Genomic DNA, 20,891 nt, shown 5'->3' with positions numbered 1-20,891 from the left:
TGCTGTATCATCCTTGAGAATGCTTAAGAATGTTGACTTGTTAAGATTTTCTGGGGGCTAATGTTGGATATGACATCTGTGCTAGGAATATATATGATTTTCTATTTTAGATAGAAATCAAATCATTTCAATGGCATGCGATAAGTGTTGTATTCTTCTACTTCTTTCTTTGAATGCTGTAATTTTAGCAACAAATTTTCTTTTGAGCAGTATTAATGATGCCTTTTTTGCATGCTTTGAATTTTTTTTTTTTATTACTCTATGTTTTTCCTGACAACCTAGCTAGATTCAGTCATAAAGTGTGTGTGTGCATATACTTGTGCAAGCTGAAGTATAGTCGTAGCAAATCCTTCTTGATAAAAGTAAGACTAAAATAAAATCTACAAGTTTGGATTATTTTGCTTGTTTTTTATTCCCCGTGTACACTGTACATGGCCTAGCTATCTTCTCAGTTCATACTTCACTAGGCATGATGCTGAGGTCATTGGGGCCATGCTTGCAACTTTTTCCTTGTCTTTGATGGGGAAGAACACTCATGCATTGCCCAAGTGTATAAGCTTTATGAACCTGAGTGCTTCAATGACACATGAAGCTTCCAATCGGTAGATGACAAAGAGGTGGCTAAATGCTTAATGCACCACAAAGTCAAAAGAAGCTCAACTCTTTTCATTAGTGGCCTGAAAACTATACATGAGGAAGTAGAAATTAACATGGAGACATGTTCTAACCATGGTCCTACTTAAAAGTTTGGTTCAACAATTAGATAGCCTCTATTTTGATCAATGGACTCAGCATCAAACTATTGATCCAGAATTCAGCCAATTTAATTTTCAGCTGAGTTTTTATAGCTACACTTTGTTTACTTGTGATTGTGAAAACAATGATATTTCTCAATTATCTTCCCCATCACTTTTAGCTTTTGATAGGAGTCAACTTGGTTGTGGCCTTTGAGAAAGTGAAGATGCTTGTCTGTCTATACTCAATGGAGGAAAAGTGGGCCAAAGTAGAACCATCTTTCAGTTGTGCTTCTTATAATTGCAAGCACATTAGTTATAAACTGAATGTTTCTTTCACTCTTATATTCCCTTCCTTGTCATAAGCAAGACATTCTCATTGATCCATTTGGTCCTAAAATTCTTCCTTTTAGACATTCTCACCCTTGAATTCATAGACTTTAAGAGGATGGAAGTGTTAAATCATTTTCTTTTCCAATCAACTTCTCAAAGTCATGATGTTCAAAGGAATTCTCTTGCTCTTCCTCCAGTTATCATAAGCCTTCTCACTTCTTATCTATTTACATGCAGAAAACTACTCAAACCATTAAACTGAAGACTAACTATTAAACTTCTACCGTTACATTAGTAATGGCTTCTTCTTCCTCCTATGAAAAATTTCAGGTTCTGCTTTCAGTAGAATTTGCATGCTGTGGTCCGACTAGGAGGTCTCTTGGAAGTGCAGAGATCGAGCAAATGCTGCAGGGTTAGCATGCAGCAGAGAAGGCGCCTCAAATCCGTGATTCTTGATGCCGCCCTTGGGCTGGAAGGCCTTGAGTAGCCCTCCACCACTGCTCGCGCTACTTACCATCGACCGGATAGAGCTCTTGGAAACTTCTTCGGAGTCATCAATCTTAAATGTTCTGGCAAGATTCATCTGCTCGCATCCATCTTCTCCATCTCGCACATGCTTGCCTAAGGTAGAACCGGCTGTCGTCACAGGAGATAGCCATGGCGTATTCCATGCTCCGGGAGGAACCGCGCAGCTCCAATAGGCTGCAGCATGATAAACCGGAATCGGTACGTTTGGAGCACAAAAAGGAAGTGCTGTGTTCCATAGATATGGCCAGGTAGATCCAGTGAGACATGGAAGTTGAGTGCCTGCTTCTTGAGAACTCTCGTGGACCTTGCCGCTCAGTGCAACTTCGGACGTGTCGTCCTCGTTTGCGTTGATCAAGGAACTTGTATTGCGCAGAGGTGCATTAGAACCAAAGCTGAGCACACTGCCATTTGGGGCTAAACATGGATAGTGAGCTGATTCAGGTATGGTGATGTGCCCGTAGTGGCACGAGTTCTTGTTCTTGCGTCGACCAGCGCCTACGGGGACGTTCCTCATGGTGCCTCCGGCAGTCCAGTACCTTTGGCAGTTCTTGCAGAAGTGCCGGGGCTGGTTTACATTGTAGTTATTGTAGTAGCAGAACTTGGTGTCCATGCTTTTGCACCGGGGACACGAAAGTATCTTGTCGGGCTTCTTCAGAGTTTTCTCTTTCGAGTTGCTTCCTTCGATCGATTGTTCATCGCATGGCGACTTCTTGGTAGAGGCATCTTCTTGGTCGACCGAAGGAGAGTCGGCACACTCATTCTTCTCCTGTGAATCTGTTGTTCCTTCTTGGCTTGTCTTTGGAGCAGTTTCCTCATGTAGATCCTGAGGCTGAAACAGGGTCGTGTTACTTTTGCAAGAGGAAAGTAGAGAAGAATCAAAGCTTTTGTCATTGCTTTCTAAGAAAGACAAGACTGGGAGTTAATTTTAATATTTTCGAACTATTACTTTTGATCTTTTGAGATCGATATAAAGATTCAAAGCATGTCTCTTCAATTAAGGTATGAACAAGGTGACTTATTGGCAAATCCAAGAAACCAATTCCTCAAAAGAACATGAAAAGCAAAAAAAAAAAAAAAAAAGTTCTACTCAATTTATATGAAGTAACTTGAAACGGAAATAGTTTGTATTAGGTAATCAAAGAGAAAAGCCAATCAAATCAAGTACAATTAAAAATCAAATCTTGAGAACACGTACGAGAAAGAGCTGACTCCCCTGTTTTCCTCAACAACACAGACTGAAAACCCACCACCTCAGGAAATCAATCTTTCATATAACACGAGAACAAAAAGGAATAACTACCTTCCCTCCTTCTCCGACTTCTCCTTGGCGTAACGTTATCGTCTTCCCGAAGAGCTTGATCGCGGCAGCGGAGTCTCTTATCTCAGCCATCGTCCTCCCCTGTTTTAACTTCTCCGTTTCAATTCTCTTTCTCTTTCTCTTTCCCCTCTAATTTGACTTATTCCTTCCGCTCGCGGCTCGTCTCTTCCTCAGCTCTCTCTCGGTGTTTAACTGCATCAGAAGAGGAGGGCCAGGTCAGCACTCAGAGTGGATTTTGAGCCACAAGTTCCTTTGTGGCCTTGGGAGGGCGTTATTTGATTCTCGCTGCCTTTTCCTCCGACCTCACCATTTACTTTTGCAGCAAACCCTTGCCACCCAAGTACAAGTGTTCAGTGAGGGCTGTAAATGTCTAAGTCGAGCTGTATAGAAGAGCTCATGTCGAAACTTATTTGATAAAGTAAACGAGTTGAATTGAGCTGAGTCAAGTTTAAAATGAATCAAATTTTTAAAATGATTGTTTAAATTTGGTTTAGTTTATTTTTTATGAGCATGAATTTGTTTAAAGCTTGGTTTGAACTTGATTCGTCTAAATATTATCGAACTCTCAATTCAAATTTAGCTTGAGCTTAGTTCAAGCTTGACTTGAACTTAGTTCGTTTAAATGTTGTTGAGCTCTTAATTTAAATTTGTTTGATTATTTAAAATTTTTAGTTATTTAATTGGTTATTGAATTTGATAATTTAAATTTATTTATTTATTTATTTTATTATTTATTTAACATATTAAAAAGAGTTTTATTAATAAATATGATTCGTGAATAACGTTAACGAGCTGAACACATATGTGTTCAAGATTATTTGTTTAGCTTAACAAATTGTTCAAGGATGTTTGTTTAATTACTCTTGTGTATATTGAACAAACATAAAGAAATTTTTACCAAGCTAAATACTAAACTTGCTTACGAACATTTAATTCATTTATAGTTCTATTACTGCTCAACCAAATGCTCACCAACTGTTGTTGATGATGTTTTTAAAATCAAATCAGCCCGATCTGTTCACTCGATTGAATAGCACATCACACTTGATTCTTGGATGGGGGTTCAAACGAAACTCAAAGTTCAAGTTGATCGATAACCGATAAGTCGCAGAGTCATGAACCAAAGGGAGGCTCCATGGATCATTTCCTTCCCAACTCAAACTATGAATATGCCTCCTATCCTTTTCTTGAAAAAATAAATTTAAACTTTTTTTTATTATTTCAATTAACCTATTTGATTATCCAACCAATTATCTTTGTTCTATCTTTTTGAGTAGGAATACCAATTTCTTTGATATAATAAAATAGAATTTTGGAGAAGGCTTTGCCTGGATACCTTAAGTATAGCTTTGGGAGATTTACCCCCTCCTTTTTCCTTTTGCAAAATTCTATTAAAATTCGAATATCATCCGACACTCAAAAAAAGTCCCTAGGCGGCCCTACTATTAAAATTCTAATATTCCCCCTTTCGTTGAATTTATAGATCAACAAAGGTTGGCTTTATATTTTTGTTTTTATTATAACTTTTCTTTCAATTATACTTATTGATCAAAGTAATCACATTGTCAACTCCAAAATAACTTTATATATATATATATATATATATATATAAAGGATGTTATTAAGGAAGAATAAAATAAAGATATTAATATTTATGAATAATAAATTAAAAGTTCATTTATTTAAATTAAAGTATATGCAACTTAAATTAAACTTGCTGTTCTGTTCTGCCCACTGTTTTGTAGTATTTATCGTGGACGGATGAAGTTCCTGGTTTTCTTCTCTCCCAGTGGCACAAAAGTCATCGGTCACGGTGGATAGGGATGGCAATAGGTCTGGTTAGGATTGGATTTTATATCCTTCGTATTCATATTCATCGGATATAGGATATCCAATAAATATATTCATACATATTAAAGGATCGAATATATTCTATACGTATAATTTTTCTTCTTTCTATCGAGTTATTATCATTCAACAAAAATATATTAAAATTAACCTCCACTATATATATATATATATATATATATATATATATATATATATATATATATATATATATATATATATATATATAGGCCTACTAATATCAATAAAAAAAATAGTAAGTTGATTTTAGAAAAAGAAAATTTTCTTTAATATATATATATATATATTATTTAATCGGATATTCGGGTCGGGTATCGGGTATTAATAGTCCCTCCATATTCTTCTCCATTCGGGTCGGATGTCAAATTTTTCATCGGATTCGGATGAAATTATCATCCCTAATGTCTGACAAGGTTGAGAAGATTCTAGAACAATGCATTGAGGTTGTTCTAATAGATTATAGGACCAATTTTCAACTGATATAAAATGTGTTACAAATGTCTCCGTAATTTATTCTCTTTCCAAGAGTGAGGGCATTGAAAACATCACTAAGATGATGGCCTCAAAAACGCATTGAGAGAAGAACCGACCACTGAGCCGGGAGGAGAACGTTGCATAGTGATGGGATAGAGACTGATTCCTCCGTTCTCACTTGTGTGTGTGTTTTTTTTTACCTCAAGTAGTAGTGATGCCAACGCGCCTCCGTACAACTGATCTTTCATTTGCTTTTCTTGCTCTTCGTCAGGCTTGAACGCGTTGTGCTCGCGCGGCTGATGATGGCGAGTGAGATGGTTAGGAACAGCGTGTGTTTAATCTCCAGCAGCTCAAGCAGGCACGCGAGGTGTTCGGTGGATTGCCTTGGCGCCAGAAACAGGGATGTTGAAGTTTTCGTACGAGAGTTATTGTTCTTTAATCTTTGTTGAGTCAGCCCAGGACACGCCATCGTGCTTAGCATGACGAATCTTAGCCGTATCAGACCTAACGCTATCCACCAAGAACAGCCAAAGGACTTGTGCAAAGGTAAACATTCTTAAATTCAATCGTCGAATTGACTCTCACTCTCCTTAATGACCTGATTAGAACAACCATCAAAGGTTGAAAAAGGAAAAAGAAAAAAAGAAAAATGGATGCCAAACACCAAGAGAAAAGTGGCATTCAGAGGTTGCAAGTTGTATCCGCTGCATAGCAATAACATAAAATACACTTGTTTTTGTGTAGTGGTGTTGGGTGCTCTCAGAAAAGATCTTACATTGCACTCCAACCTGGTTCATCCCCTTCGTCCTACATCCTAATTATCTCATCCCACTTTCTTTTCTTTTCACAAATGGGATGTGCATTCACTTTCTGGACTCAGTATGCATCAGCAAACCTTTGGACAGCATTATCCAACGGTTCAAATCCATTAATTTTGCATATGATCACCCCAGCCCTAGGAAATTTTCCTCCTCGGCTATGGTGCAACGGTAAGGAGTTTATGTAGTTAATAAGACACTCATGGATTAATTCTTAACTATGGCGTACTGCAGATTAATTTCTAGAATGGTATTGCAAAGTGGAATTCTCCCATAAAAAAGCACCCAAAAATTTTGATGGAATGTTCATCAATGGCACTGCATAAAGGGATTCCTCATGACAAATACTATGGAGAGGCTGACCTGCCTTAGTTGTTACTGATCTCATTGGCCTTCTCTCAGCTCATTGCTTCATGCTGCCATGGAATTCCAACAAGTAGTCATCTGCTGCACCATCATCATAGGAAATCAAGTAAATTATTTTAAAAAATATATATCTAAACGCAATTGTTTGGTTCTTTCTGGGTGTCGAGATTTGTTCGGATTGGAGAGAGAAGTGTTAATGATGCTATGCAGATGTTTGTTCTCTCCCATTGTTTGTTCTGTTAAGCTTGAACCAAATATAGTTTTAAGTTCACGTTCTTCGACTGGAATGCAGACTAGAAATGGAGGTGAAGTGTTTCAGGAAGCCAAAAGTGAAAGAATGGATTTTGAGATCAATGATTACCCAGGATCGAGTGTTAATGTTCGCTATAATCCCAAACCACCAGAATAATTGTTCATTTCTGTTAAAAGTCAAAAATAATAATAATAATAATAATAAAACAGCTGAAGTATGAGTATTTGTATTGTAGCAGTTGGTGTGGCCGTCTGACATTAATACTTGCAGACAACTAAACTTTGGATCATCTCCCCCGAATTAGTCGATTCCAAAAACTATAATGGGATTACTTAAAAACAAGAAAAAACTTTGGATCTTCTTCTTCATCATCATGTGTGTATATGTATCTAATGGTACACTCAATTATCTTTTGATTGAATTTCAAGTATTAAAATACATTATAAAATTTTTTAGTTAGTGCTAAAAATGTGTTGTATTACGTCAAAGCAACTGGTGTCAAAACTTATTTAAACCGATTAATAGGAATCTTAACTTCATTTTCTATAAAGCAATTCATTAGCTGTAGATGGCTTGATAAGTCTTCATTAGAGATAAACCCCGTTAGCTTGGATGGCAGATGGTTCAAAAGCCTAGAATTCTTTGATTGCAGTCCATTTGATGAAAAAAATCCTACAAATTCACTATACCTGGGATCGAACTATGGATGTCTAGATGATAACTTAAATGTCCTACCAGTACACCATAATCCCAAAAGCTACCTCTATTCAAAGAATAACTAGGTGGTCATCTAAAAATGACCCATCACCGATTAAAATATAACCTTGCATAGAATCAATGGATAGAAAATTTATGTAATCCATCTCAAATGGATGAAATGGCTGGGTGATGATGATATTTTTTTTTCTCTATGAGCAAAAGAAATTCAATGTAGTTCAACTGAAATTGCATTAAATTTCTAGCAATTTAGTCTTACATCCAGCAACTCACACTCCGCGTATTATTTACTCACCATTGCAGTCAATTTGACCAAATACTGGATTGGCAAAAATGTCTACATACTTGAAACTAAAGTTTTTTTTTCTTTCTGTTTTCTAATCTCTTTTACACTCCACCATCGAAATGCAAATCGAGGCTCTTCCCTCACATGTGATTAGAACCAGAAAAAAAAACAAAGAAAAAATTGTCATCACCACATTTGAATGAATCCATCACTAATCACCAAGAAAATTTTACACTGATAATTTAGTAGCTACATTCTGCATTCTTTCAACTCTAAACGCCTAAACTTGTACTGGATGCAGTCTGCCTCTTGTTCCCAGAACAAGTTCTCTGCATTTCTTCTTGTTATTCGGTGAGATTTTGTTCTCTACCTACAGCATGATGGTGAAATGACCTTTTTCTCAAGAATGTTACATAAATAAATCTCAAAAGAATTTGAAGATATGTAGATAATGTGGCCCAGGTAGAGCAAGCCAATGAATGTTTTGGCTTTCTTCAGCTACTTGGTTTGTGGGAAATGATTGCCAACAAATCCAAACCCCATCAAGAGGAAGGAAATAGTTTGAGGGAAAATGAAAAAGAAGTACTGATTTCTTCTGAAGAAGAAATTGTGGCATGCACATATTAAGAGGAAAAATCCCAAGGCCAACTCTAAGAATAGGAACCTGTTTGCCATGTAATAAAGGTTAATTAGTAATCATAAATTTTGGATAGCCATGTGGAAGTTAATTTTATGGATATGTTATCAAGATTACCTTTCCCACAAGTTCCTTGGGAATTTCTTAGCAACTGCTGAAATTTGTTTAGTCTTCAATGCATTCCCTAGTTTCTCGGTCACAACCCATTCATTTACCCTCCCAGCTTCAAGAAGACCGATGTAAACAGCTTTGCATCGATGCAAGGACATGACATTTTCGAAAAATATCCAGATGACAATTAGATGTAAAGACCTGTGAAATTAAAGATAAAAAAAAAAGTGAGAATGATGAAAAAGGAAAAACATATCTAACCTCTTTCTTTCAGTTTTCAGAATACTACCAAGGAAGTTTATTGAATCAATATAAACCAATAGTTTTAAGACTGACACCATGTCAACATAATTTCAGCCTCATTTTTCAGCTTTTGGCTTTTGACTTCACTTTTGTAGTTCATAAGCGCAAAAAAAAAGTAAATGTAAACGTGGCAAACCTTGGAGTTCCAACTGCATTGAGGATGGTAATGAGAGTTGGAACATAGAACACCCCCCATTTTGGAATCACAACTTCAGGGAAAAAAGAAGACAATGGGATGATGATGCAGTAGAAGAAGAAAGTCACGTTGTGGGATATGATCCTTCTTGCAAAGAAGAAGTTATAGAGCAAAAATAATTTCTTCAATGAGGTCACTTTCTGTTGAAACCAAGTAAAATGAAGTACATTACTAACACTACTTTACTGACAAGTTTAGGATCATTCAGTACATCATTCACATGAGTGAGTGATGATTTCTCTTCTTGATTCTGCCATAAAGTGACATCTCAAGAAAATCTATATAGTTTTGACACAATCATCACTGATTCATGGATTTGATGTCATAACTAACTGCATGACATACAACAAACTAGCACTGACCTTAGCCATTAGAATATCTAATGCCATTTTCTTAAACAAATTTGCAGGTCCACAGGCCCAACGATGTTGCTGATAACGATATGCTTTATAACTGCTTGGTAGCTCACTTTTGACCTAGCAACCCAAAAATTTGCCTCGGTTAGATATTATCTGAAGAAAAAAGTTGTTATTGAGTTGCAAATATTCTGAATACTTACCTGTATCAAAGCTAGAAGTTCCTGAGGAAGTCCAGGGAAGATTACAAATATTCAAAAAAACTTGTTCTTGTAGATGAAAAAGTCCTTAAATGGGGTATGAAAACAATAGTTGTTGAGAAATTGAATAATATGCCACAACTAAGTTTTACCAATGGGTGATAGATGATTAAGAAACACAATAGGCTGCAAAGCATGGAAATTTTAGAATGCTAGTTGTATCCAACTATATCATTTTCACACATTATGTCAGATAAAGCATCAATCTCATTGAGGCATAATAATACATTATCATCAACAAAAGACTACTAGATATGCTAATAACATGCAACATCATGTGACTTCTTTTGTGTGGGGGCCCATGGTGCGTGTGTGTGGGTTTTGCCATCCCATATGTACAGTTCATAAATTTATCATGTTGGTCTGTTCTAACTGTGCCCCATTCCATATCCAAGTCAGACGCTTCATAGAATAGTTTTGACAAAGAAAACCAGTACCATATCCAGCATAATTCTGAACTCATACCAGTCATGCATTCATTATGATAAGTACAGCTACTCATTAACTTATTATGTAAACACAAACCTTCAGGTCTCCAATGTATAAAAACTTCCAACCTCGAAGGGTTGCTCTGACTGCTAAATCCATGTCTTCAACAGTAGTTCGCTCTTTCCAACCATCAGCTTCATTAATAGCTAGAATTCTCCACACACCAGCAGTTCCTTGGAAAGAAATCAACAAATCAATTTGATCAGTTAGACTGAAGGTTAAGTCCATCCTTGTTTTCTTGATAAAGGAAAAATGAACAGAGGCAAAATATCCATGATCATGTCATTTAGGTGTTGCAAGATATTTCATAGCACATTATGAGTAATCAAGAATTTTTGTGTCCTTGAGAAAATTCTCTCATAGCAAGCCTTCCAATGAGCCTCATTCTATTATGTCTTGTAGATGTGCAGACTTGAAGGGGAGCCTTGGCGCAACAGTAAAGTTGTTGCTTTGTGACCAAAAGGTCATGGGTTAGAATCCTGAAAACAGCCTCTTGCAAAAAGCAAGGTAAAGTTGCGTGCAATGGATCCTTCCCCGGGACTCCGCATGGCAAGAACTTCGTGCACCGGGCTGCCCTTTTTTTAGATGTGTAGACTTCATGGGGAAAGTTTATGGTGGCAATAGAAAGCATAACTTACCATTAAATCCAAAAAATGCCATAGTTGACGAACCCGATTGTTGCTCCACTTTGAAATGGTAGTTCAATGACATTTCTTGTATCCTTGTCATTATGCATTCATTGGCATTCACTACAGAGGATACAATCATGCAAATATTAATCAATTTTACTAAATACAATTTGTGGGTCCTAATATAAAAATAGTATGTCAATGAATTGAAGTTTGAAGTTTATCCTGCATGTTATAGCATTACCAAAGTAGTGGCAGTGGCAGTGATGTAATGAGAATGAGACCACACAATAGTTGATGAATGAACCATCAGTTGATCAAATTATTACTTAAAACAACTGAACTTTTCTCCCTTGTTCTTTGTCTATTGTCTATTGTCTACGCACATAAGTCATGGATAATAAAGACTAAATGAATACTGAGAAGTTAACGAAACATGTGGACAGTAAAAGGAAGGCTTAGAAAAAATATTCTGGTATGCAATATTTTTAATTATTTTATTTGGACCAAGATGTAATGTTCCTCTAACATCAAGAATATTATGAAGGTTTTGTTAAAAGTATTAGAGGATAATCAATGTTAATCATGGCCTCAATATAACGTAATGGTGACGGTTTGCAAGTTCAACTGATGCAAAATATGGATAAAAGTTCTCTGTTTTAGTAGAACGGATATAGAGAGTTGGTTATGCATAAACTTACCAAACTTCCACCGTGCTTGAACAAGTGCAATCTCATGATTGTGCATGAGGAAAGGAACAGATCTTAAAAGGAAATCAGTTGGGGGCTCATGATCTGCATCAAATATTGCCACATAATCACATTTTTTCACATAGTCAAGTTCCATTGCTTCTTTCAGAGCACCAGCCTTGTATCCATTTCGGTTATCCCTAGATATATAATGTATGTTTCGACCCTTTCTCTGCCACTTTCCACATTCCTCTTGCACTAGTTCCTGAATATACATTGATATTTTTCCCTTATATCAATTTTGATGAGTAATTGCAAATATATATGGTTTAGCACTGTTATAACAGTAAAAGAATCTTGACATGCAACTTTTAGTAGGAAGTGATTCTTATCCTGCAATATATTTTGGGTTTAGCACTGATATAAGAGTAAAAACAATCTTCAAATGCAACTTTTAGGAGGAAGTCAACAATAAGAGGAAACTTACCCTAATTGTGATGTCGGTCGAATCATCAAGAACTTGAATTATGAGTTTGTCATTTGGCCATGCAAGTGTGCAAGCTGCTCCAATTGAAATTTCATAGACCTGCATAGATGTAACCTGATAGAGTAAAGAGGGAATAGAACATGGAACATAAACTATGGTCCTTATTTTTGTTCATTTTTTTCTTTTTTGAACAACACAAACTCCTGCATTTTTCCTTAATTGACACCATATAGCAACACTGACTTCATCTTAGGCTAAAGGACAAGGTCTCATCTTCGTAAAGCCATGTTTCAATATCCAAGTCTACACGAGCATTGTTGAACTTTCATTCGGTTATCAATTATTTAGTTACAGATCGCCCTTAGCTTTACTTTGATCCACAATGTATAATTTTTTATTGCCTGAGTTGACACTCCAACTGAGGGGATGTTGTAAACATAATTCGTATGCCTTTATAATTGTGTCCACATGTTACTGACTGCTACATGCTTAGAGCTAAGAAACAGATTAAGTGTTCCCACTCCAACTTTACCTGATGTAAAAAAAAGGTTTGGAAGGTTTGACAAATGCAGAACCTAACTCCATGACAGTAAATAATTGTCGGATTTTGTCTCAGCCGAGAACAATGAAGATGTGCCCTAATTTTATCTAGTGACTCAGTCTCTCTAAGGGCAAAGACCAGTACAAACTAAAATAAACTAGATCTGCCAAAGTATTCCACCATAATAGTGGTTTCACAGCGCAGCAGCTTCATATAAAATTCTGGTCCATCACGTGAAGATAGGATATACTTGATTTGAGGATCCAGAAGAAATATATCATATATATTATATGATACATAACATATCATATATATCACGTTGTAGACTGCTTACAATAATTGTAAGGCAACTCTTGGTAAATAGCAAGTTGGCAAACGTGCTTTTGGCCCCTACATCCACTGATAACCAAGCACAAAGCTGCAACCTGTCGTCCTACTTACTGTCTAAAGATTAAGATTTGAGCACATTAAAAAATTCCAGCCATATTTCATGATTTTTAGAATTGTCATACAAGACTCTAAATAGTCCATAACGCACTCCATCTATCGATCCTATATTTGTGGTTAATTAATGATATGTCTAACCTTAAAACGCTGATATTTAGTAAGCCTGAATTAGACAGAAAATTGATGCTTAATTTTCTTCGGTCCTACAATGGAAAAGACCACTCCAAACAAGAGACGGGGTCTTGAGCACCATCACATGAATAGTGTCGGTAAGCACAAAAAATTCAACAAATTTTGCTGCTATAACGTGAGACACACAGATCCAATCCAACCAAACCAAGCATCCTCCACACATCAGATGGATGCCAATATTGCATTGGTCCACATCAAGAAATTAACAAAATCAGCATTGACTCACACATATAATTGAGACCCAACATAGAACCACAATAACCTAATTTAACTGGCACTAAGTTCTCGAATAAGGGTAATTTAGTCCAAAACCACTGTAATAACCAGCTAGAAGCCTTATGCATTGAAAAAGAGAGTGCCTTTCGAGAAGATGCTAGGTCTTGGTTCACTGCGCAAAAGATGACTGACAGAGTGGAAAGATTGCAGGCTTTGGTGAAGATGACTCGACTCAAACGTTCACACACACCAAAAGGACAAATTAAAAATAGAAAAAAAAAAAAAATAGTGTTCCTCATCTTTCGACAATGCTCAAGATGATCTGTAACTTCTGATCCGCGTTTTGAGGGAGAACAAACTAGTCTGAGTTTCAGACTTCCAGTGTTTAAAAAATGAACTCTTTTAAAGGGTAAGTGTTAAAAAAAGAGAGCTTTAGGATCCGCCGAGAGAAATAACTTTTACCTCTCGCTCATTGAACATGGGGATCTGGACCAGGACCATGGGGTAGGGCAGTGAGCCGAGCTCCGGATCCTGCGGCATCTCTTGCCACTTGTACACCTTCTCCGGCGTGCGTCCGAAGACCTTCACGTAGAGAGCGACGAGCGCCATCGACAGCTTCTCGACGACAAGGATCAACGACATTACCAAGCACAGGACCACCGCCGTCTTCATCAGCGGCAGCAGCACCGCGGCCCTCACCGCCTCCCATACCGGCGCCGCCCGGCTCAAGGAAGATAAGATGAAATCGGAAGCAGCATCCAAGTAAAGAGCCAAGGAGGTCGACAGATCGGCAATGCCTCCTGCATCGACACGCATTAACCCAAGTGGTAGCCGCAAGAACAAGAGTGGGAAAAAACCAAACTTGAGCTCAATCACGTACCTTCCATGGCCCCGACCACCACCACCGCCAACGCCTATTCGGCTGTCCTCTCTCTCTTCCCCTCTCCCTCGACTTGGAGTCATTATTTATTCTGCGAATATTTTTTTTTTAAATAAAATAAATAAATAATTTTCATTATTATTAAAGAGAATGAAAGAAAAATGCCAGTCTCACTGCGTGCCAAACAGCCAATAGAATTGAGAGGAAAGAAACAAAAATGGCAAGGACGTGAGTTGGACCCACACGTTATATATTTAATGTTTTTATATATTTAAAAATAGTAATTTTTTGAGTTATTTAATTAATGGTTTCTAACTTGACAAAATCTTGTACAAATAACGACGAAGTCGATTATGGCAATTCGTATCTTGTTTATGCAAAATAGTAGTACAGGGGCTAGTTTACGAAGGAGCAAAGATGGTTTAAGACTTAATCATCCATTAATCGCGCGGGAGTAGCATTAACAGCAGGGCTGGTTCGCCATTAAGTAGTCAACGACGAGTTGGAAAAAAATTGCAAGAGCATGTGGTACATGCAATGATAAAAACGTTAAGTCGACGTTGACTCGAGCAAACTTTTCAAACTTAATTAGCTTGCATTTGTATGTTTTTTTTTCCAATCTAACAGTCTGTCTCACTGTATGTTTCCAATCTAACGTTAAGTCAACGTTGACTCGAGCACATGTTTCGCACGTGTGATAGATGGACTTGGAGATTCATACGACGTCAGGCACATAAGATGGCCAGGGTTGTGTTTGGGCCTCTGTCCAAATTACAAGCAGCCGATCTTTAAAAAAAAAAGATTAATAGTTCTAATTAATCAATAATCCTATGAAGATTTTTCATCGACCATTAAAATAAATCAGAAAATACACATGGCGATCATCCTAGAAATCTAACATTTTTTGATTACGCTCCTGATTTAGAGAAAAAATTTCTATAAATATGTCATAGTTGGGGTTCGAATCGTGAGTACCTGAGTGATAATCTAGATATCCTACCACGACATCATGACTCCGAGGACTATAAGTTGAGCTGTTAGACGGGGTCAACCCATGGCAAATTAATCATTTGGCGGGGCGGAGCGGGCCGACCCGTCAACATGGCGAGTTGGGAAATTTCCAACCTAACCCAATCCAAGGCGGGTTGCGGATTTGGCGGGCCAACCCGCGGGCCCATCAAAATTTTTTTAAAAAATTAAAAAAATATTTCATATCTTCAACGTTTTACTTCGAAAAGGTTTCATCAATTAAATGTATCAACAAATATGTATTTTAAATATAAATAAACACAAATAAATACTTATGTTGGATGAAAATATTATTTTTATTTCAAAATTATAACAAAGAAAGATAATAAAATGACATAAAACTTAGTTTACATGTGTTTCTCAACCCGCGGGCCAACCCAAGTCCGTCGAGGGCCGACCCGCGCGGGTCGCGGGCCTAGGCGGGTCGGCCCACGGCGGACTTGGGTTGATAAAGTTCTAACCCAACCCGTTTAAATTGTTTGACGGGACGGGTCAACCCGACGGGCCCAACTCAAATTGACGGCTCTAACTATAAGCAACCGATCTAGATGGTATGAAACATTACATTTGATTTGATCAGTCGAATTAAATTGACTAGTTTTCTCAACTAATCGGCTAACTCAAATCGATAAATTCACTTGACCCAGCCGAACCATTCCTTTAATTTACTCCGACGGGTTGACTGACCTTAATGATTTTCAAGACCTACATTCAATCTGTGGTTTTTTTTACTATTTATATGGTTTAAAACACTAGATCCGATTAATTAGAGCTAAACGTAGATTTATTTAATAAATAGGTACTTCAAATTTTTGTCTTTATTAATCATGTATTTTGGGTCTAATTTGATAATAAAATTATATGTATTTCTAATTCCTTAATTGCTTCGGCAGTTTGTATGCACTCTTTAGCCTAAGAAGTGGTGATGATTATGGGGCAAAAATAAAAGGTCTTCCTATATTTTTCAGAAACATTAAAGGGGTGTCTCTTTTGATTTTTGTTTTCATCAAAAGTATCCCACCCTATCAGCAACTTATATAAAATGATTGAATTTGATGATCATACAATTAAAATTCCATGTTAAAAATATAGGAAAAATATCATAGATTTATAAAATAAAAGATATTTTTATTAGTATAAAGTTTTTTGATATGTAAATTATTTTGATCCTAATAAGTTTGGGTAAAACTTAAAAATAAATTTATGAGGACTAGACTCATAGTAAATAATATCATAGAGATATATGAATTCTTTTAGTACTAACAAAATTACCTTCAAATATAGTATCTAATATTATTATCTCCTATCATATACATTAAATATTAAATATAATGTTAGATAGATTTTAAATGTTCAACAATATTTACTTTATAGTAGCTAGGATTTTATACAAAATAATAACTACAATATTGTAAAAATAAAAAGGCTAGCTCGGCTATCATTAGAAATCAAAAAGGGTATTCCATTGTTACAAAAAAAAAAAAATGACCCTTTTAATTTTTGCCCATAAGTGTTCCTATAGCTCTCAACCTCATGAGATATATATTGAAAGGAGAGTAAACATTTTCGTTTTCTTTGTTCCCTCAATTGATTTTCCCTTGTTTGAGACTTTTATGGGGCTTATATTCCTTGACAGATTAGTGAGCAATCTATATTGGGGATTATTGTCGCTATCTCTGCTACCATCTTTCATTTAGTGGTCCTCTTCTTTAATTCTTCTTTCTTTGTCAAAGTTTAGTTTTAATGAATCGTCGCTCTCTCTACTACGATCATACATTTAGTGGTCCTCTTCTTGCTTCTGTCTTCTGTCTTTTTTCTTCTTTCTTTATCAAAATTTAGTATTAATGAATCATCTCATCTTGTCTCAAAAATATAAGGTGCTCACCCTGTTCATACAAATGTATTACTCTAAATAGATCTACGGTTGATTACCAATGAATATAGAATACCATATTAATTATCTTGACTCCTTTTTACATATGTTATTGTTACTGGACGAAGCCTTCTATGATTTATCTTCTAGTGGGGGAGGTCATGGCCTGGAAGGGTTGTTGAAGTGATGATTTCACCATTTACTGTCAATATAGATAGAGTTTTGTTATCCCATGGATTGATGTTCATATAAGAATGTTAATCTAAGGTCAATTTTCAAACGGGCATATGTCTCATTAATTATTTCAACCCTTCTTTATATATGCCAATATTGTTAGGTGAAACGTTTTAATTTACCTCCTTTGAGCGAGGAAAATCATTTTTGAAGTCGATCAGGTGAGTATTTCACCGTTAATAATTAGGATTTTATTGCTATGTCAGGTAAAGTATATACATGAGAGAAGAGCCAAAATTTTATTCTTATTAATTTGTCACTGTCGCTCTACTTTTCTTCTTTCATAGTTTTTTAATCATTTAAGATATTTCATGCAAATTTGTGTGCATCTTGCTTTGAGTTGGGTTGTTTATTTTTTTATATCTTTTATTACAAAGTGGTATTAGAGTCAAAAATCTATCTTTTGATCTTTATTTCGATAATTATGAAATATATTCAAGGAAAAAAATTTAAGAAAAAGTTCAAACATAGACACATAAAATGATGGGGCTCACAAAAAATAAAATGATGGGACATGATTTTATATGTCTATCCTTGATCTTTTCCTTGAGTATATCATTGTTCACTAAAATTTTACTATGGAAGATCAAAATGTGAGTTGTGGTCATGGAAATGGATTTGGATGACACACTATTAGGGTTTGAAAAGGCGTGTTCGTGTTGGTCATCGTAAGAAAAGCAACTTATGAACTAAAAAGTGTTGGTAAATTATATTTCAACTAGTCATATTTGACCAAGTGAAGATTGAAAAGGTTATTGATATAATCACACCAAGTGCACTATGAGAAAATAATCCAGACATGATAAGATTAAGTCTCCACATCGTTAGTTTGTTTTTTTTAAATTTATTTTCTTGATAATTTCTTATTACTCAGCCGATCCTATTTTTATGGATCTAGTGTTAGCTGATCCTATTTTTATGGATCTTGTAGTCTTTGCTCTTATCATTTGTGGTGTATTTAAAGGGTCGTAGAGACATGTAGAAGGTATCTCGATGTAAGATTTTCTTTCATAAGTTAAATTTCTATTTGACCTATTCTTCTTATATATACCTGTGTGTTGTGGGTGTGTTATTCATCGATTCTAAGCCAACATTTGGTATCAGAGCTTTGGCAGTATAGAACACTCAAGAATCCATGATTTCACAAAAATGTCTGGCACCCCACAAGTTGTTGCGAAGGAGAACGGCGAAGTGTCATTTTCGATGCTAAGCCCTCACAATTACACTGTGTGGGCAATAAAGACAGAGGCGATTCTTGATGCCCAGAGAATCTGGGAGGCGGTGGAGCCAGTGGAAGGAGCCCAAGTAGATACAAAGAAGGACAAAAAGATACGTGCATACATCTTGCAATGTATCCCCGAAGACATCCTTCTCCAGATTGCAAAAAAGAAGACGACGAAGGGAAGTCTGGGACAACCTCAAAACGAGGTACCTTGGTAGTGATCGGGTGAAGAAGGCACGCATACAAACGTTGAAGAGCGAGTTTGACACCCTCCGAATGAACGAGATCATGACGATTGATGAGTTTGCTGGCAAACTCAGCGCCATGAGCAGCAAGTTCTCCACTCTTGGTGCCACGCTTGAAGATTCCTCTTTGGTAAAGAAGTTGCTTGATTCTGTCCCTGATAAGTTCTTCCTTATTGTTGTTGGTATTGAGTAGTTTCACAATCTTGGGACGATACCATTTGAGAAAACTATTGGGCGATTGAAGGCGTACAAGGAACGAACACTATGATTATGCGGCAACACCAATGACACTGAAGGTGAGCTCCTACTTACTCATGCTGCATGGCAAATGTGACAGAAGGAGAGCAACGTGGACACTTCGTCAGGAAGCAAGGGGTGTGGGTCCAGCAGCCCTAGTCGTGGCAAATGGCGTGGGTGTGGGCGAGGGCGCGGTCGTGTCCGTGGTACGTCGAGCCAAGATAGTGCAGGAGGCACTGACAGCAACAACAGAGGTACTCGTGACAAGAGCCGTATAAAGTGTTTCAATTGTGAGAAAATGGGGCATTACGCGTCCGAATGCTATAACAAGCGTCGTGATGATGAGGCTCACCTCACTTACGCCACCGATGAAGAGCCAACACTGATGATGACCGTGCCCCATGAGGAGCCTGATACTAGGCGTGAGCGGCAGGATATCATTCTACTCAGTGAAGATAGGTTGCTACCGGAGATGTACCGCAGCGTTAATAAAGGAGATAAAGACGTCTGGTACCTTGACAACGGTGCCAACAACCACATGACTGGTCATCGCGAGAAGTTTCAAGAACTAGATGAAACCATCACCGAGAGGGTGAGGTTTGGCGATGGATCAACCATTGAGATCATGGGCAAGGGGGTGGTTGTGTTCGAATGCAAGAACGATGATCGGAAGGCTTTCCATGAGGTATACTACATTCTGAAACTTTGTAGTAATATCATAAGTCTCGGTCAATTGACAGAAACTGGAAACGAGGTGCACATAGAAAGAGATACCATGAAGGTGATTAATAGGAGTGGGAAGCTCTTGATGCTGGTAAAGCGAACACAAAATCACTTGTACAAGATAACCTTAAAGATATTCAAGCAAGTCTGTCTCTTAGCAAGCCTAGAAGACCCAACCTGGTTATGGCATACAAGGCTCGGACATGTCAATTTCCATGACTTAAAGCTGTTAAGGGAGAAGAAATTGGTGGTTGATGTGTCTCCATTGCCCTAGCCGAACAAGCTTTGTGAGGTGTGTGTGATGGCCAAGCATGCAAGGTCGTCATTCCTGTGCCAAGCAAACTGTAGAGCGGAGAAGCCATTGGAACTTCTCCATGCTGATATTTGCGGGCCAATCTCATCATGTACATTAGCCGATAACAAGTACTTTCTTCTAATTGTTGATGATTTCACATAGTAGATGTGGGTGTTTATATTGGCAGCAAAGAATGATGCATTTCGAGCATTCAAGAAGTTCAAATTTTTGATGGAGAACAAGACTGAATATAAGATCAAAACACTCCAAACAGACCGGGGTGGCGAGTTTCTATCCACGGAGTTCACTCAATTCTGTGAAAATGAAAGAATCGAGCGACATCTCATGGCTCCCTACACACCCCAACAAAATGGTGTTGTGGAGCGCCGTAATCGCACCGTGATGGCCATGGCAAGATCTCTCCTCAAGGGTACACATATGCCGGTAAGGTTCTGGGGAGAGGCAGTTAGGCATGCTGTCTATCTGTTAAACAGTCTCCCAACTAAGGCGCTAGGAGAGCGCACACCATTTGAAGCTTGGATGGGGAGAAAGCCACATCTCGCCCACTTGAGAGTGTTCGATTGTGTTGCATATGTGAAAAATACAACCCCTCACCTCAAGAAACTTGACGACAGAAGCTCACCCATGGTATACTTGGGTGTCGAGGAAGGCTGCAAAGCTCATCGTCTATTTGATCCAAGGCATGACAAGCTACAAGTAATTAGAGATGTGATGTTTTGAGAAAATTATGAATGGACATGGAATGCAGGTGCCAACAATGAAGAAAAGGTACCAGAGTTTATAGTGGTGGATGCATTCAGCATCGATGAGGTGATTGTTCCAGTAGACATTGAGGCCGCAACGGAAGATGTCACAACACCGGCAGTAGCCGTGGTACCCATGA

At 37.4% G+C, this 20,891-nt stretch overlaps 2 protein-coding genes across 2 annotated transcripts; both read right to left on the bottom strand.

Annotated features, from left to right (window-relative positions):
* Positions 1–1,053: 1,053 nt before the first annotated feature.
* Positions 1,054–3,245, bottom strand: LOC122021758 (cyclic dof factor 1-like). Its single transcript, XM_042579911.1, has 2 exons — positions 2,896–3,245; positions 1,054–2,424 (listed from the first exon to the last, which is right to left on the bottom strand). Exons 1-2 carry the CDS (start codon positions 2,983–2,985, stop codon positions 1,435–1,437), a joined length of 1,080 nt encoding a protein of 359 aa, XP_042435845.1. The 5' UTR covers positions 2,986–3,245; the 3' UTR covers positions 1,054–1,434.
* A 4,379-nt stretch (positions 3,246–7,624) lies between these two features.
* On the bottom strand, positions 7,625–14,221 carry LOC122021757 (probable glucomannan 4-beta-mannosyltransferase 11). The gene is made up of 10 exons (XM_042579910.1): positions 14,130–14,221; positions 13,712–14,049; positions 11,854–11,952; positions 11,379–11,631; positions 10,687–10,797; positions 10,085–10,221; positions 9,306–9,419; positions 8,884–9,083; positions 8,451–8,645; positions 7,625–8,360 (listed from the first exon to the last, which is right to left on the bottom strand). Exons 1-10 carry the CDS (start codon positions 14,134–14,136, stop codon positions 8,195–8,197), a joined length of 1,620 nt encoding a protein of 539 aa, XP_042435844.1. The 5' UTR covers positions 14,137–14,221; the 3' UTR covers positions 7,625–8,194.
* Positions 14,222–20,891: the final 6,670 nt, after the last annotated feature.

Source organism: Zingiber officinale, chromosome 9A (genome assembly GCF_018446385.1).
Source record: "Zingiber officinale cultivar Zhangliang chromosome 9A, Zo_v1.1, whole genome shotgun sequence".
Taxonomy (NCBI): Eukaryota; Viridiplantae; Streptophyta; class Magnoliopsida; order Zingiberales; family Zingiberaceae; genus Zingiber; species Zingiber officinale.
This window is presented reverse-complemented; position numbering and strand designations above follow the sequence as displayed.